The sequence below is a fragment of the Oncorhynchus masou genome, chromosome 11, assembly GCF_036934945.1.
Source record: "Oncorhynchus masou masou isolate Uvic2021 chromosome 11, UVic_Omas_1.1, whole genome shotgun sequence".
Lineage (NCBI taxonomy): Eukaryota > Metazoa > Chordata > Actinopteri > Salmoniformes > Salmonidae > Oncorhynchus > Oncorhynchus masou.
The window spans coordinates 58714537-58732515 of NC_088222.1; the positions used below are offsets into that span (position 1 = coordinate 58714537).

General features: G+C 42.5%; 1 protein-coding gene across 5 annotated transcripts in view; it reads left to right on the forward strand.

The window, feature by feature from the left end:
- Nucleotides 1-1868: 1868 nt before the first annotated feature.
- The window catches only part of LOC135548887 (glutamate receptor 4), a 184262-nt gene continuing 168151 nt past the window's right edge, over nt 1869-17979 (forward strand). For all 5 annotated transcript variants that reach the window (XM_064978952.1, XM_064978956.1, XM_064978955.1 and 2 more), the window contains exons 1-2: nt 1869-2188; nt 3595-3753. In XM_064978952.1, the coding sequence (XP_064835024.1) occupies nt 2101-2188; nt 3595-3753 (247 nt within the window). In that variant the 5' untranslated portion in view covers nt 1869-2100. The remainder of the gene's footprint in view (nt 2189-3594; nt 3754-17979) is intronic.

A 17979-nucleotide genomic window follows, 5' to 3' on the forward strand; every position in this document is an offset into this window, starting at 1 on the left:
CTTCACCACAGCAATGCAAGTTATTTGTTGATTGATGAACATCCAATACCACCATATGTTCATGAGTTGCTTACATGGTTGAGTGTTCATACAGATTCGCCCTTACTTGTAGATCTACAGTAGTAGCTAGTAAAGTTCAGTTTATCAGTGTGCTATAGTTTCAGAACCACGGGCTGACAGTTTAGTTTCATTTCAGCACCATGGACAGCGACAGAGGCTGGTTTTGTATGTAGGCTACAGTAGTACGTAGCATACGTACGGCGTATAGATGGGATAGCTGACAAGGTCACGAAAACGATGTGCTGGCTTCCATGGGGCAGAAGTCAGCGTGTTGTGATTCTGGATGGCAAGAATGACAAGAAACTGCCATTTGGGGAATTAATCTCGTATCTCGTTTCATCTTGTTCTTGATACCATGTCTTGTTTTGAGTTGTTTTGAATGATTGTATGTCAATGCTAATATGGCTCTAATGTGCTAGCTACAGTTGTAGTTGTATAAAATGTGCTGGCTAGCTAACCAACAACTGTAAAGATGTATTTGAGAGACAAGTGCTCATTGCGCATTTTTAAATAAATAAACATTGGAGACAAAATATAGCTTATATGTTATTAACAATCTAAGCCAACGCCGTCTATTTTGCCCCATAGTTGCGCACTTTTCTTTTGCAAAACAACCAACCCATCTATATATTTTCAGTACCCGGAGACAGAAGTTAAATTCTGCGAATGGACAGCGGCTTAAACCACAGCGCGCCACATACAGTATTAGCAAGTAAATTCGCAGTATACTGTATCTACTAGTTTCAGGACCCACGGACTGACAGTTTAGTGTAAGCACACAGGACAGCGGCCTAACCCACAGCACAGTGCGCCTACCAAGGTAACCTCTGTCTGTGGGGATGGAAAACGTCGAAATATTCAATTTAAAGGGCAGATAGTGCTGCTGACGTATACTCTGCTGCATTATCACATTCTGGTCCGTCTCCTATCTAATATCCCTATAAGTCCTTGTTGCAAGGGCAGCTCGATCACGGTAATAGGAGTCTGCATACATAAAGCCTAATTCAATCCATTGGAGTAAGAGCGAACGTGACCAACTTTGTTTGTCATTAGCATATTGACAAAAACTAAATATATTTTACAGTTTGCCTCTTACTGTTAAGATTATTTCGTAATGGTGCGTGCCTGCCTGCGTGTGTCTTCTATGTGCAGGTCGTTATAGTCCCTGTGAGTATCTGCCATTCATCTTGTGATGTGACCACGAAGAAAGCAAAATAAAAGGTATGGCTCGTGAATACCGAAGCGAGGTTTGCATTGTGTGAGTTGGCCTATTCCTTTGTATAGTCCTACGAATACAAATCTCAAATCAGCAAAGCGTGAGCTGAATAACAACAGCGGCACTCATATTTCTCACACTTTTATAGCGTCGCCCTGAGGTCACTGAATTGCCACAATTACTTTATTTACAATGACATCATAGAATATCTTACAATATTTTACCGATTCACTCATTGGCGCATAGCTATATATTCGTAGCAAATCCCACATGGGCCCCCAGCTCGCAATACCTCGCACCCGTGCGTCTCTTCTTTGCGCTGCAAGAGCTACGGTATAACCGACAGTGCGTCACGGCACCGCAACTGTGCCAATAATACCAGCAGATAACCCGCCAGGTACGGATATCGATTGCACTCATATAACGATATTACAGTGTCAGTCTAATCATATCCGTGTGCTGAAATTCAATGGCCCTTATACCAAAACTAGGTGAATAGGACACTTCTACTCAACGAGTAACAGGGCGGCGTTGAGGGGAATATGTGCGGGAGGGGTGCGCACTGTTCAGTGCAAGAGAACGACAGCAGAGAGAAAGACAGGGTCGAGAGAAAGCGCATGTGTGATTCCGCTCTCTCTCCCCCCATCTTGTGTGTATAACGTCTCTACCACCGGACAGCCGTACCAGCGTCCGCGGGCACTGCGGGGGAAATTCAACCCAGAATGGAGTGATAATGAACGGAGCCTCTCTTTTTCTTTTAGTCTTGTTTTTCCCCCGACTGTCATCCTCCTCGATGTCTCTCATCAGTTTTTAACCAAAACAAAATGTGGATTTCTTGTGACCAATTTTTATTGATATTTTCTGGCTTTTGGGGACTCACAATGGGTGCTTTCCCGAGCAGTGTTCAGATCGGTAAGTGTACAGCAGTGTTTGCCAATCAAAACGGCATGAAAAGAGCCACTGGGTTATGAAGCGTGAATAAGATCTTGCTTTTCATTATAGTGTGTGTGTGACAGTGTTAAGAAATGCATGTTCGTCATTCATGGTCACATAACATTGTGACATTGAAAAGTAGAATTGACCGAACGTTTAAAAGCGCCGACACAAACCTATTCCAACATGACAATGTGTATGTGTTCCTAGATGATTCGATGTTTTTTCTAATGTGCACAAGGAAAATAGGTATTTATAGTAATTCATAACTGTTCCAGTGCGTTCCTCAGCAGCCGGTGTTCTTTCAAAGCGCCACTGCAGCAGTAGCCTAGTGCTCTTTGCAGAGACTGGATACTTCGCTTGGTTGGAGCGAATGGATCAGCAGCGGGAATTCTCTCAAAGTGTGTGTAGCCCTGCTGCAGAGTGCACACTCGCCCCTGTTACATTCAGAAGACTCCGTTCCCCTTTTGCATAAACCCGTTTGTCATAGTCATACCGTTTCATACTTGGCTGACTGGTTGCTTTTTTTTTGCCACCGAGAGAAGTGCGCCTATTCAAGCTGGAGCCTATCGCTATCAAAACCCAGCTAAAGCACTGACTGTCTGTAGCCTAAAAGCCGCGCCATGGTGAGATCTCTGCTACTGCCAAGTGCCCCAGCCTTTAGCCTTTAACTTACGGTGTTGAATGTGGACGAAAAGAAACCATAAATACACCACCTTCATTTAATTTCTAAACTGACCGAACAGGCTGATATATAGGCGGTACGAACGAATCAAGTTGACCGCAAATAAATGCCAACCGGGGTCGAATGATCTCTCTCTGTCGACTAGTAATGTTGAACTTAATACACGTTTGCGGTGTTTTTAAAGGGATTCTCAAATGGATCACATTTCTATTCAGGATGGTGGGCATTTTAAGATTTCCAGGCAGGGTCCTTTGGGAGGGAAAATGTGTTAAGGTTATTGGCTGTGTCTCTTGTTTTTCCATCAAAAGCATTTCCTACATGCGCAGTGTCAGAGACCCAATTGCCTCTCTCTTTTCTCTCTCTCTCGTCTCTCTCTCTCTCTCTCTCTCTGTCTCACTCTCTCTCTGCCTCTCTCTCTCTCTCCTCTCTCTCTCTCTCCTCTCTCTCTCCTCTCTCTCTCTCCTCTCTCTCTCTCTTTGTCTCACTCTCTTTGTCTCTCTCTCTCTCTGCCTCTCTCTCTCTGCCTCTCTCTCTGTCTCTGTCTCTCTCTCTCTCTGCCTCTCTCTCTCTCTCTCTCTCTCTGCCTCTCTCTCTGCCTCTCTCTCTCTCTCTGCCTCTCTCTCTCTCTCTGCCTCTCTCTCTCTCTCTGCCTCTCTCTCTCTCTGCCTCTCTCTCTCTCTCTCTCTCTCTCTCTCTTCAGGCGGCCTGTTCATCAGAAACACGGATCAGGAATACACAGCGTTTCGCCTGGCCATCTTCCTGCACAATACCAGCCCCAACGCATCCGAGGCACCCTTCAACCTGGTGCCTCATGTGGACAACATCGAGACAGCCAACAGCTTTGCTGTCACCAATGCCTGTGAGTACAAACCCACTAGGCACACACTGGTTAAATCAAGGTTGTTTCCACGCTCAATGGAATTAGCTTTACCTCAGGGGTCTCAAACTGGTGGCATACGGGTCAGATATGGCCCGATGTAATGTTTTAATGGCTATCATTCTCATTTGACCAGTCAAGTCAAACCCAGGTTGGATTACCAGAGTGTTGGCTTCTCTCTTTCTCTGTCACACACATGTACACATGCATGCATGGATAGCTACACACACAAAGACACACACACACAGAAACAAACACACACACACACTTACAGTGCATTCGGAAATTATTCAGACCACTTTCCTTTTTAGAAAATGTTGCACATTTATTACAAATAATAAACAGATATACCTTATTTACATAAGTATTCATGATTTGGAAAGGCACACACCTGTCTATATAAGGTCCCACAGATGACAGTGCATATCAGAGCAAAAACCAAGCCATGAGGTCAAAGGAATTGTCCGTAGAGCTCCGAGACAGGAATTTGTAGATGCACAGATCTGTGGAAGAGGAGAAGGGCCTTGGTCAGGGAGGTGACGAGAACTCGCTGGTCACTCTGACAGAGCTCTAGAGTTCCTCTGTGGAGATGGAATAACCTTCCAGAAGGAAAACAATCTCTGCAGCTCTCCACCAATCAGACCTTTATGGTAAAGTGGCCAGAATGAAGCCACTCCTCAGTAAAAGGCACATGACAGCCACTTGGAGTTTGCCAAAAGGCACCTAAAGGACTCTCAGAACAAGAAAAACAAGATTATCTGGTTCAACAAGATTGAACTATTTGAACTGAATATCAAGCGTCATGTCTGGAGGAAATCTGGCACCATCCCTACGGTGAAGCATGGTGGTGGCAGCATCCCTACGGTGAAGCATGGTGGTGGCAGCATCATGCAGTGGGGATGTTTTTCAGTGGCAGGGACTGGGAGACTGGTCAGGATTGAGGGAAAGATGAACATAGCAAAGTACAGTGAGATCCTTGATGAAAACCTGCTCCAGAGACCTCAGACTGGGGCAAAGGTTTTACCTTCCAACAGGACAACGACCCAGAGCACACAGTCAAGACAACACAAGAGTGGCTTCGGGACAAGTCTCTGAATGTCCTTGAGTGGCCCAGCCAGAGCCTGGACTTGAACCCGATCTAATATCTCTGGAGAGACCTGAACATAGTTGTGCAGCGACGCTCCCCATCCAACCTGACAGAGCTTGAGAGGATCTGCAGAGAAGAATGGGAGAAACTGCCCAAATACAGATGTGCCAAGCTTGTAGCATCATACCCAAGAAGACTGGAGGCTGTAATTGCTGCCAAAGATGCTTCAACAAAGTACTGAGTAAAGGATCTGAATACTTAGGTAAATGTGATATTTCAGTTAGAATTTTTTTATGCATTTGCAAACATTTCCCAGCTAGCACATAAGTCTGAGAACCATATGGTTCTTAGAGCTAGGTTATAGTGTGGTCTTCCTATGGTGAATTTGCATACAAGCATTCCACAACTTTCTAGGAATGATGTAGGATAGTTGCTTGGCTTTGGAATATTCTCAGCACATTTTATGGAACTTGACAAAAACAAGTTATTTTCTTGGTATTTCTTTACTTAAATAGAACGCTTCTGAAAATTTCAAACATGGTTACATTTAATTAAACTTTTGGTAATGTTTTAGGAACGTTCTCCAACTGGTTTGACGTTGGGAATGTTCTCAAATAGTTAAGAGAACGTAAAAAATTATGTTATTCTGTGTTAATTTTAGTACTTCATGTTTCCTACAAGTTTCCTCATGGTTCTATTTAAAGATGTTATTACATTTTTGGGGAACGTTAAGAAAACTTTCCATAAAAACCTCACATAAAAACCACAAGAAATCTTTAGTAATCTTAAAAACATACATTCCAGCTTCAGTGTCAAAAAAGGCTCTTTCTCCTCTCTTGTTAAGTGAGTTCAGGTGTGCTGGCCACACCTGATTGGCCACACCACTAATTGGCCACACCAGATCTTAATGAGTGCTTGTTTAGTTTGAAATTAGGTTTGTTTGAACAGACTAAAAGGAACACCTTTGTATGCGTAATAAAACACTGCTCACCAATGTTTCCTATACTTTTTTTTGGGGGCACTGAGCAAATTTTATGTCTTGTGAGCATAAACTTGTACGTTTGAAAATTCTGTGCAACTTTTGGCATGCATTTGCGGTGAACACTGAGACTGTACACTTACAGTTTGAGAGAAGCTAATATACTTTTGTGGCAATTTGAGCAAAATGTAGGCCTACCAATAAAACCAATGGAGCAAATCCCTTAATATTTTCACATGGAAATAGGTTTTGATTTTTTTTTTTTGCCTACAGTAGCCTCTATGTGGTGTTCAATGCAGGCCTATTGCATGAGACATAAAAACGTTTTTACAATATGAAGGGCATGGCAGGGTAGCTTAGTGGTTAGAGCACTGGACTGGTAACCGGAAGGTTGCAAGTTCAAACCCCCAAGCCGACAAGGTACAATTCTGTGGTTCTGCCCCTGAACAGGCAGTTAACCCACTAGGCTGTCATTGAAAATAAGAATTTGTTCTTAACTTACTTGCCTGGCTAAATAAAGGTAAAATGATTTTTTACTTGGTCTGTAAGACTGTGGGCCAAATAGGTGACTGTATTGCATTGCATTGTCTTGTGTTGTATAATAATACAAAATAAAATGTGTTATTATTATCATACAGAGAATTAGACAATGTAGGCTACCCCTCTGCCAATAGGCTTATTTGCATATTCCAACCTGTCTCAAAATACATCACTGCCCCTTTAAATAAGACATACGTTTTTTACCTGACGAGCTTTTCAAACACAGATTGAAATGTATCCTACACATTTTGTGCCCTCGTTGGAAGCAGTAACTCCCCATTGCTGACCCATACTTATCTGTAAATTAGCTAATAACTCGCTAACTAGCAAATAATATGAACAAATGTGCACTGATCTGAGCTAATCTGAAAAGCGCATTCACTCGCGGGTGATTGAAAGACCGCACGTGGGCTAACCGCGCCAATATAATTCTATTCACTTGCGCTCTGGCTCTGCCTCGAACAAAATCATAGACTCAATTTTGCAAAGTTAGATTTGCTTTGGTTTGTTGCATTGAAAATGGGCTGATATGATGTTGAGTCCATCACAGAAAAAACTTTGCTCCATATAATGCAAACTAATAGGACGTTCGTCCTATTATATATAGAGCAACGTTTTTACATTTCAAGCTGTCTTTGAAAAGCTAGTCAGGTAAAAAGTGGACGTCGGTGAAATTCAATCTCTTGCGTCTCTGAGCGGCATGGCATTTCTTCAGCGCGTCCTGGTGTTGTTGCGCGTCCGCGCACGAGCCCAGTTTCAAGGGACTATTGCTGCTCACCCCTCGTTCCATGGATAGAGAACAGAAGATTACAGGTTCAAATCTCTCTGATGCCGTGTCACGATAAAAAAATACATGTTTGAATGATTAATGCATAAGGAAATCACTTTCCATGTGTCCTATTTGTTTTTGGAGTTTAAAAAAAAGCTAGCAGTGTTATTGATGACGGAGGGTTATCCTGTCTTGCCCCGGGTTACTGTGGCAGTCTGGCACTGGACATGACTTCATCTACTCTGCTTTAGCGCACGTGCGCGCACACACGCGCACACGCGCACTCACACACGCGCACTCACACACGCGCACGCACACGCTCACGCTCACACTCACACCATTCTCTCCACAGTCAGGCTCTTATTCCTTCCCATCACCCTCAACAGGGTTGTCTCCCTTAGTTTATGCTACAATATGTAACCTTTTGGGCAACCCGGCCAAATTCACATACAAATGTGAGTTATATGTCTGTTATTCTCATTGAAAGCAAATATAAGAAGCTGTAGATCTTTTCTATGTGTGCTATTTCTATGCCTCCCGTTCTTAGTTTAGTTTTTGCATCTTTTACTTTCAGTTTTGAACACCAGCTTCAAATAGCTGAAAATACATTTCATAGTGGTTTATATGGTACAATTGTTCTCTACACTCTGAGTGCTTGCATTGTCACAAACTGAAATTAGGCAAACTAATAGAATTTTAGCAACCAGGAAATGGCGGGGCGCTTCCTACATATTACACCTTTAAGGTCAATGTCTGCACATGCTCAGTCTGTCTCTCCTCTCCTGTTGGGGGTTTGTATATAGCTATAGTATAGTATAGTATAGCCTTAACATTTAGCGTCACACAGTAGAGTGATGTCACATTGAGCATTGGTTGACTGTTGGTAATTCCATTTGGTCTTAAATTGAAAATGGATGTATCACAGCCAGTGTTGGTGTCACATTGAATCGTGTCACGTACTGTATTTGCATCAAGTTGAGGGTTGTTGCATGGAATTGCATACTATGGCATATCACATCGAGTGGGGCATTTCAATTCACTGCATTCTTACCAGCCCCCCATGGTTTACATTCTGTGCTCCAATCTTTGACTGCATCCCAAATGGAACCTTATTCAAATAGTGCACTACTTTTCGTTACCAGTGCTCATAGGGCTCTGGTCAAAAGTAGTGCACTTCGTAGGGCAGGGTTTACCTGGGGTCCCCTTTGGGTGCACGTTTTGTTTTGCCTTAGCACTACACAGCTGATTCCAATAATCAAAGCTAATCTACCATTCACCATTGTATAATTGTGCCTAGTTCATTTAATTATATCCCCAATGCCCATGTTTCATATTGTATGTTGATCTGCTATCTCCGGCAGGGCTATACTCCAAGTTTTATGGCTGTGTGTGTTCCATGCTATCCCCAATACCCATGGTGTATATTGGATGTTGATCTGCTATCTCTGGCAGGGTTATACTCCAAGTTTTATGGCTGTGTGTGTTCCATGCTATCCCCAATACCCATGGTGTATATTGGATGTTGATCTGCTATCTCCGGCAGGGTTATACTCCAAGTTTTATGGCTGTGTGTGTTCCATGCTATCCCCAATACCCATGGTGTATATTGGATGTTGATCTGCTATCTCCGGCAGGGCTATACTCCAAGTTTTATGGCTGTGTGTGTTCCATGCTATCCCCAATACCCATGGTGTATATTGGATGTTGATCTGCTATCTCCGGCAGGGCTATACTCCAAGTTTTATGGCTGTGTGTGTTCCATGCTATCCCCAATACCCATGGTGTATATTGTATGTTCATCTATTCTGTTCCATCCATTCTCTATTGCTGTACACTGCAGAGTCCATTTCTCTCTTCCGTCAATGCCCCATGTCTCATACCAGCATTTGATGTTTACCTCCTAACTAAAGGCTATGTTCCATACATTCGCTATTGCTGTGTGTGTGTAGCAGCAACGTCCGATCCATGTCTCATAATTGGTGTTCATCTACTATAAGCTATACAGTATGTTCCTTTGTCTTTTGCTACTGTGCAGCAGCATGCACTATCTCATCGTTTCTATTGCTTTCCCCCCAATACCCATGTTTCATATTCGGTGTGTTAGTGGTTTGTTGCTCTCTGGTTCTCTGGGGAGCAGTGTTTCTCTCAGCTGTGTTTGACCCGAGGTGGGTACCCAGGACGGATGATTTGGCTTTTGATGATCCCTCTTGCAATATTCAAAAATCGATGGCTAAATTAAGCAGAGAATGAAGAGTTGTGTTTGAGAAGTATGGCTGTGTGTGTGTGTGTGTGTGTGTGTGTGAGTGATGCCTGGAGACACAGAGAGAGGTGCTGTGACCTTCAGAACATGCTGGCTAGCTGGAGAGTAGCAGTAGTGCGTTGACTGGACTATGGCTCTCTCTCTGTGGTTCAACATCATTACTTTCCAACCAACCAGCGTTCATTCTCACATTGCCCTGCAGGGGAGCACCGTAAGGTTACGTGCCAAATGACACTATTCCCTACATAGTGTACTGCTATTGACCAGGCCACAAGGGGCTCTGGTCAAAAGTAGTGCACTATGTAGGGAACAGGGTGCCATTTGGGACACATCATAACAATACCAAGTCATGGAAGCTCTTGAAATGCCTTTATGCACTATGAGTATGCTATATGTTTTGTAGACTGTATATACTTAATTTAATCTCCTGAAGGTGTTACTGCTCCATTTAATCATCATCAGTAAGAATGATTGACCAGCCATTGTTAGTGTTAGCGTGATCCCTGATATTGATCATCAGTTGAATGGGGTTTCAGCGAGTGGGTGATAAGAAGCGCAGCTTGACGGGTCATGTTTTCAGAGGACATGTATAAACACATGTATGTGTTTTTGACATGTATACCTCTGATATCCATGGCATTGTCACCTGGAACAGAAACAGGTTCAGACTTTTCCAGTAAGATGGTTTCCAAACTAGATGCAATGCAAGAACATTATTCTAATGGCATTTTATCCGTTTTTAACTGATTGTGATCTGGTTGTAATCTCATGTTTCTATAACCAGAAGACGAGTTTACAACCAAAAAATAACATTATTATGATGTCCCATGCCGTTTTTGCCCACTGAAATATGGCTTGAGGTGGAGCCAAACCATTTTTCTCCTGAAGTTAAGTGTGAAAAACTCCAACCCGAAAGATAAGAGAATTCCGATTCCCTTTCCTCGCAGGCTAATGGCTGCCTGGCACGCAGGAAGTCAGTGGGCAACCATTGATTGGCCGAGCCAAATCAGAGCAGGATTACATGAGCAAATCAATGTGGCTCCAATAGCTAAGGGGCAGGAGAGACTCTGACATTGAACGAGACCAGACCTGCTGAGCTGTCTCTTTCTTTCTCTCTCTCTCTCTCTCTCTCTCTCGCCCCCGTTTCTCTCACTCTTTCTTTTATCCCCCCTTTCTTTGAATCTTATAACTCCCTCCTATGACCTTGGCGTTGGTTCAATGGCATATGTTTCCAACGAAACACTGAGAGAGGGACTTATTTGTGGCGAAGATGACCCCATTCAACGAATGCTGTCTGTGACTGTCTTACAAAGCTGACAAGCCTCATTGCTGTGACGATGAGAATGGATGCTGTCATATGCTAGTATTATCATTTGCTTATCGTTCATGAAATTTGGTCAGCCGGTTATTGTCATGCAAAAGACACTAATTGACCGTTAATTAACATAAACATGTTTAGCATCTCCAGACCTCCAGGCATACAAGCCGCTGATGTACACCTTTGGAACATCTACATTTAAAAAAGTCTTATAAATGAATGTAAGGGACTGGGAGACTACTCAGGATCGAGGGGGGAATTAACAGAGCAAAGTAAAGAGAGATCCTTGATGAAAACCTGCTCCAGAGCGCTCAGAACCTCCAGACTGGGGTGAAGATTCACCTTCCAAAGGGACAATGACCCTGAACACACAGCCAAAACAATGCAGGGTTGACTTCGGGTCAAGTTTCTTAATGTCTGTGAGTGGTCCAGCCAGAGCACGGACTTGAACCAGATCGAACTTCTCTGGAGAGACCTGAAAATAGCTGTGCAGTGATGCTCCCCCATCCAACCTGACAGAGCTTGAATACTTCTCGAATGCACAGTAAGTCCCGTTCCATTCTTTTATTTAATATGATTTTATAGTAAGAAGAATATAATTTAACTTCGCTGAATAAAATTGAAAGGATATTTTCCCCATTACAGAGTGAGTGCGCATATGAAGTGGCAATGTTGAACTTAAAAGTGATCATTTGAAACAGATCCTATATGCTAGATTTTGAGTTATTTGGTAACTTTAGTTGTCTATGATACAAACCTTACAATGTATTAGAAATCAAAACATATATGGGCTGTATGGTGCGACTATAGGTTATTGATGATTGGAGAAAGTAGCGAAAAAAAGCTTGCTCTCTGTTCCTTGCCTCAGGCTGCACAGCACTTCTCTCATCAAGTGATCATATTTCCTCCCATCAGACTATTCTCAATTAAATCTTGTCATTACTAATATGTAAAAATTTGTTTTCGATTTATAATGACCCATTATCAAATAGGCAGGAACAGGGGCAGGGGGGGAAATACGTTTAATCTGTTTGTGCTCCAATAAAGAACAGAGTCCGCGCGCTTTCCCGTCGTTCCGTTTTGTAGGCTACTTCAATCAAATGTATTTATAAAGCCCTTCTTACATCAGCTGATGTCACAAAGTGCTGTACAGAAACCCAGCCTAAAACACCAAACAGCAAGCAATGCATGTATACTTCAGTTTCATTCAATTTATTTCACTCCACGCATCAACCACTATTTGAGGAGCATACTCTCGCTCCTGGACAGGTAATATTCCACCCACACTCGGTATGCCATGGGCTCGCCAACCTTGTTCCTACAGCTACCCGGTGTTTAATATGCGAATCCAAGTGAAATCCGTTTGGGAACATGGATAGTAACATGTTTTCGCAACTAAACATATTTCACGAAACTGTTGACAGCCCGTCTGCGCGCTCAATAAATGAGTAAAGGAGAGCGAGGAGGAGATGGAAACGCATGGTGGTGAGATATTCTGTGTAGCTCAAGGGTGTCCCCCAATTAATTATGAAAATACAAAAAAAATCCCAATTACTAGGCTATTAAAAATCAAATACAAATTCACTAATTGTAGGCGAACTGTAAGCTGTCATGCAATCAATGAATCATGCAACAGCTTTCCCTGGGGCTATACGTTCTCTCCCAGGCTCGTGCAGCAAGAGGTAACCAGTCCATCCAGTATCCATAATAATACAGTCCACACTCAAAAGTGATTACTAGAATTGGTTTAATTGTGGAGCAGAGGCTATAACAATTCCGTTCCAAAGACATATTGGTTTCTGTTTTTCTGTCATGCCAAATATGCTGTAGCTATGTATTGTATAACGGCACAATCATCATTTTAATTCATGTATTTTTTTTCGGGCTTGGCCTCATACTGTAAAGCTATGCATAGACTCTAATATAGTCACATGGAATTGTATGACTCATGACTGCATGGGTAACGGTAATATGGTCACCGCAACAGCCCTAGGTAGACCAATCATATCAAAACGACAATGGGAACAGAACATATCGGAAGCAATACCGCAAAGTATAATACTGATCGAGATGGCCCGATAGTGTGAAATGGGAGGAAGAAGGACGAAGGTTAGAGATTGAAGGGGTAAGACCACCTCCCACACATTGCGATGCGGCCTGGTGCCTGTCCCCTTTTTGACATAGCGACATGTTCATCCCTGATGATATTGTGCGTGGCAATCTGACTCAGTCTCCTCCACAACCAGTATGTGTGTGCGTGTTTGTGTGTGTTTCCACAAAAACATTCTAGGTTAAAAACAACCCAATTTGGGTTATTTGGTAACCCAGCACTGGCTAAATATTGGACAGAACACATGCTGGGTTGTTTTGACCTAACCAGTTGGGTTCCCAATGTGCAAACACTGGTTGAATCAACGTTGTTTGGTGAACCAATGTGAAATAGACGTTGAATTGATGTCTATGCCCAGTGGGTTGCATGAATAACCCAACATGTGTTCATTTAACCTAGAAACAGGGTCTTTTTGAACATAATCCTCAGGTTATTTTTAGGAGGTGTGGTTTATTATATATATACACATATTTTTTTATGTAACCTTTATTTAACTAGGCAAATCAGATTGGCCATGGATGAAAAGTACATGTAATTCCTGTTCATGTTAAGTTTACATACTGCAAATCAAATGTTTCCTTAAAAATGTATATCATTTTACACATTCTTCTAGAATATTAAGGTTATTTATTACATATTATACTGCAGGTTGGAATGTGTCATGAATCCTGCCCTGGTGGCAGCTCTGCAGAGTGGTCACGAGCTGGCACAGCCAGAGAGTAATACAATCAGATTTTAAACCTAATCCTAACCTTAACCCTAACCTTAACCACACTGTGTGTGTGTGTAAGGGCCCGATTCAATTCCTAACGCCGAAGTTCAGCACTATAGCGCGATTGAATTTTTAAGGCAATGTTTCCACATTCACAGAGATGGTATTCAGGGTAAAATCTGCGTACAGTATGTTGGCTCAATCGTAAATTACATTTACATTTCAAGCGTACTAAAGAGCTTAACGTTGGCGATACAGATTGAATCAAGCCCTAAATTAGGGAGTCAGGTACCTCTATGTTTCTATAATATTTAAGGGTCTACTTGGGTTTCTATAGGTGTCTATGTATCAGACCTCAGGATAAGACCCAGATCCAGAATCCGAAAGGTACAGAACGGCAGGCAGGGTTAAGGGTTAAGGGGCGGCAGAGGTCAGTAATCCAGGGCAATATCACAGTATTGTGATAGTAGTAGGCATGAACAGTAGGCAGGGTTAAGGGGCGGCAGAGGTCAGTAATCCAGGGCAATATCACAGTATTGTGATAGTAGTAGGCATGAACAGTAGGCAGGGTTAAGGGGCGGCAGAGGTCAGTAATCCAGGGCAATATCACAGTATTGTGATAGTAGTAGGCATGAACAGTAGGCAGGGTTAAGGGCCGGCAGAATGGTCAAAACTGGGAAAACTAGAGCGAAACAGGAGTACGGGAAAAACGCTGGTAGGCTTGACGAGACAAGACGAGCTGGCGACAGACAAACAGAAAACACAGGTATAAATGCACTGGTAATATGCCACCTTCCCTCCATTAGTCTACTCAATGGAGCCCTTTCCTGTGTTTTTCGAGAGGGATGGTGGTGTTAGGCCTTGTGTCTTTGAGGATTTCTAATGTACCCCGGGAAAATGGAGGTAATTTGTTGGCCATGATGTGTTTGCATCGGGTTTTTGTTATGACAAGTTGTCGCTGGACATTTGACCGGCAGCATTTGAATTTTACATGCCACTTTAGAAATGTAACAGATCAATATGCATTGATTGCGTAACCTGATTAGGGCGTCCACCCACGGTACTCTGAAAACAGACATCACATTTAGATTATACTAATTAATGTTAACAGAACATGCAAGTCGAGGATGCAATGACGTTTCTCCTTGCTGAGCTCTTTGAAGATGTTAGAACAACTGTCCACATTTACTTTCCCTCAGCCAACAAGATGAGAAACGAATAGCAAAATCACTAGCCTATGCGGTGCGTGAGTTTCAAGTTTGAGGAAGCAACTTCTCACCATACAAATGCACCATGAAAATAAAGCATTTCATGCATCGCATTTGCTGTCTTATATAAGATAGCCTACTAATCGTAATGTGTTGAGAAGGTTGGAAAGTTATAACTTCGGCCATTAATATTGTAACGACCCTGGGTTTATAAGCGCGGAAATCGACCCTGCCGCACGAGCATGCTTTTGCGGCACAGTCGATAGCGCGCCGGACCTCGGGCTCAAAGGTCGAGGGTTCGTGACCTGCTCCCTGCCTGTTTCATTACAATATATCTAAATCACTGTTCGCAAAAAAAGACTGTTCAATGCATGGCTGAGCGCATAGAGGCCTGGGCTATAGGCTATATCAGATTCGTTTCTTCTTTCTTTGCACTGGAAAAATATATTTCATGCAATTATACTACACTTTATATGACTGGAGACATTAGTATAATATTTTTTTAATACTACAAATTACAGCGTAGCCTACTCTGCTGACAAATAAAACTAAGTTGTCCATATAATAAGCCTACGATAAGGGGAGACACAAATAGGATATGACATCCATTTCAACTGAAGGAGAAAATTATTGTCCAAAAACAAAACGTTTAAGTGTCATTAGATAGCTAGTGAATATGCACAGTGTGCACTCACCGGGGATATGATGGATGCTCTCTGCTGGTGCCAATAAGATAAACTATAGGCCTATTGTTGTTCACTCAATTAAGTTGAGAATGTTGATAACTAAAATACATATTCGAGTCCTTTCATTGTGTTCTCTTTACAACAATAGCCATTTGCTGTATGGACGCGCCGCCTATGAACCTGTGTCAATCTCCTATCCCCCTATTCTATTGGTCAGCTTGTCGAGAAAGAAATAACACAGACTTGAGCGAAATGGGCTACTGGTTTCAATGGCAAATGGAAGCCTTTATAAAATAATTGCCACCACGGATATGGTCGGATTTTGCCTAGGCTACTGGGCTACTTTGAAGCAAGGTAAAACATGCCTCATAATGTGTAGTTAAACGTTACAAAGTGGTATGTTGCCTATGCATTTTAATGGTGAATGCAAATTCATGCAAATTAACCAATAGATTGATAAGCATGACCAGCCAAATGTATTACATCAACTTGTATTTCTATCAATGAATAGGCAAAAACGTAGTATTTCGCAAAAGCCGGTTATTACAAATGGAACCTTGGTTTGTTTGTATTTGTGCTTGCATGTTTTTGTGCCTGTGTATGTGCATGCATGTGTGGAGCTCTGGGAGGCGGGTTAATGGGTGGTGTTAGGAGAGTGGAGGGGATGGAGAGATGTTGGAGGAGGCCAGGGAGAGATGATGGGGCCTTTCTCGGGAGTTTTGGCCTTTCTCGGGAGTTTGTTCTAGCCACCGTGCTACTACACCTGCATTGCTTGCTGTTTGGGGTTTTAGCCTGGGTTTCTGTACAGCACTTTGAGATTTCAGCTGATGTATGAAGGGCTATATAAATCAATTTGATTTGATTTGGGGCTTCACCTCGAATGGGGGATTCGTGTGGCGAGGCGGAGGGGGGGATTCATTAAAAAAACATTTGCTCAGAAAACTTGGGGGACCAAATAAAATCACCCGGCTGCCAGCCTATTGTACAGCCTTTGAACTTGAATCCCAGACAGGCCTTGTTCACCCAGTAGTGGTACACTAGTTCAGTTTGTCAAAATGAAGAGGTGCTACCCGACCTTATCCAATAAGAACACAGATTTTTGTTTTCAATTGCAAAATGTTTTTCTTTGGTGTGCCCAACTGAAAACTACCCATCTTTCTCATAATCACCCCTGTTCATGGTGTAAAGCCTTTTAACCTGATTCCCAGCCAGGCCATGTTCACCCCCAGTGGGACATTACCTTCTTGTCGTGTCCCTGCTTCTGCTCTACCTGTCCTTCAGCCTGATCTAGTGTGTGTGTGTGTGTGTGCGTGTGTTAGACTGGACTGATAGCAGGGCTCTCTGTTTTATGATGAATCACTTCAGTCCCTAAGCACAGTGGGTGAGGGCGGGGACAGAGGGAGAATGAGAGAAGGAGGTTGGAGTTCAGTCAAAACACAAGGACTTTACTGGGATGGGTTGACTTTTCATGAAAGGACAATTCCACTACTTCATAACCAGTTACCATGCTGTTATTATATATGCACTACTGTATGATTTGATACACATTTTGATGTTTAATTGTTTTTGTTAGTCATATTACGTTATTGCCCTCGTCTACAGTACACTACAGTTACCAGGGTGCATTTCACCTCCCAGGATACAATGATTCACCCAGTCTGCAGTTAGCTAAGCTGGCTAGCAAGCCCAGATACGTTTATTTCGTAAGTTATGAGTGCAATTCACATGACCTTTGGGGTTGTAATCATATTGTAATGCTTGCATGAATATCATGCTGAAGATATGTTAATGTCATTGTCACCAATCAACTGTATTACATAAAAACACAATTCAAATTTAGATGCTAACGAATGATAACCATAAGTTACTGCATCTAATGGTTAGCTAATGGTTAGCCCAACTGCTATATCCCAAAATATAGCGTTTGCAACAATAACATCCTAGTTTAATCTTAGCGGCTGTCTTAAACAACAGTCCAAATAACATGTAGGCTTGTTAGAACACAACATGTATTATGATATTTACAGGAAAATCACTACAGAATCCTAGTCTCTTCTAATTGAAGCTTGTATCTTTGGAAATAACATTAGCAACGCTAACTAGCTAACCCTGCTGCATCTAAAACAATATGTTTTCAAACATAACAGCCAAATACAGCCTTAACGACTGTCCAAGCAACCATCTAACAACACTGTAGGCACTGCAACTTCATCAGTGATGGTGGGAGGGGTTTTGCCAATTGGAATCATGGGAGTTTGTGTCACAACTTCCACCGAATTTGGTCCCTCTCCTTGTTTGGGCGTTGTTCGGTGTTCGACCTCACCTGTCTTCTAGCCATCGCCGATTCACTTTTCATTTTCCATTTGTTTTGTCTTTGTTTTCTACACACCTGGTTTCATTCCCCAATTACATGTTAATTATTTAACCCTCTGTTTCCCACATGTTAGTGTTTAATGATTGTTCATGTCGGTACTTGTCGGTTGGTTTTGTTTGCAGGGTTATGTTTTTACGCCCCTTATTTTCGAGTGACCGGTATTTC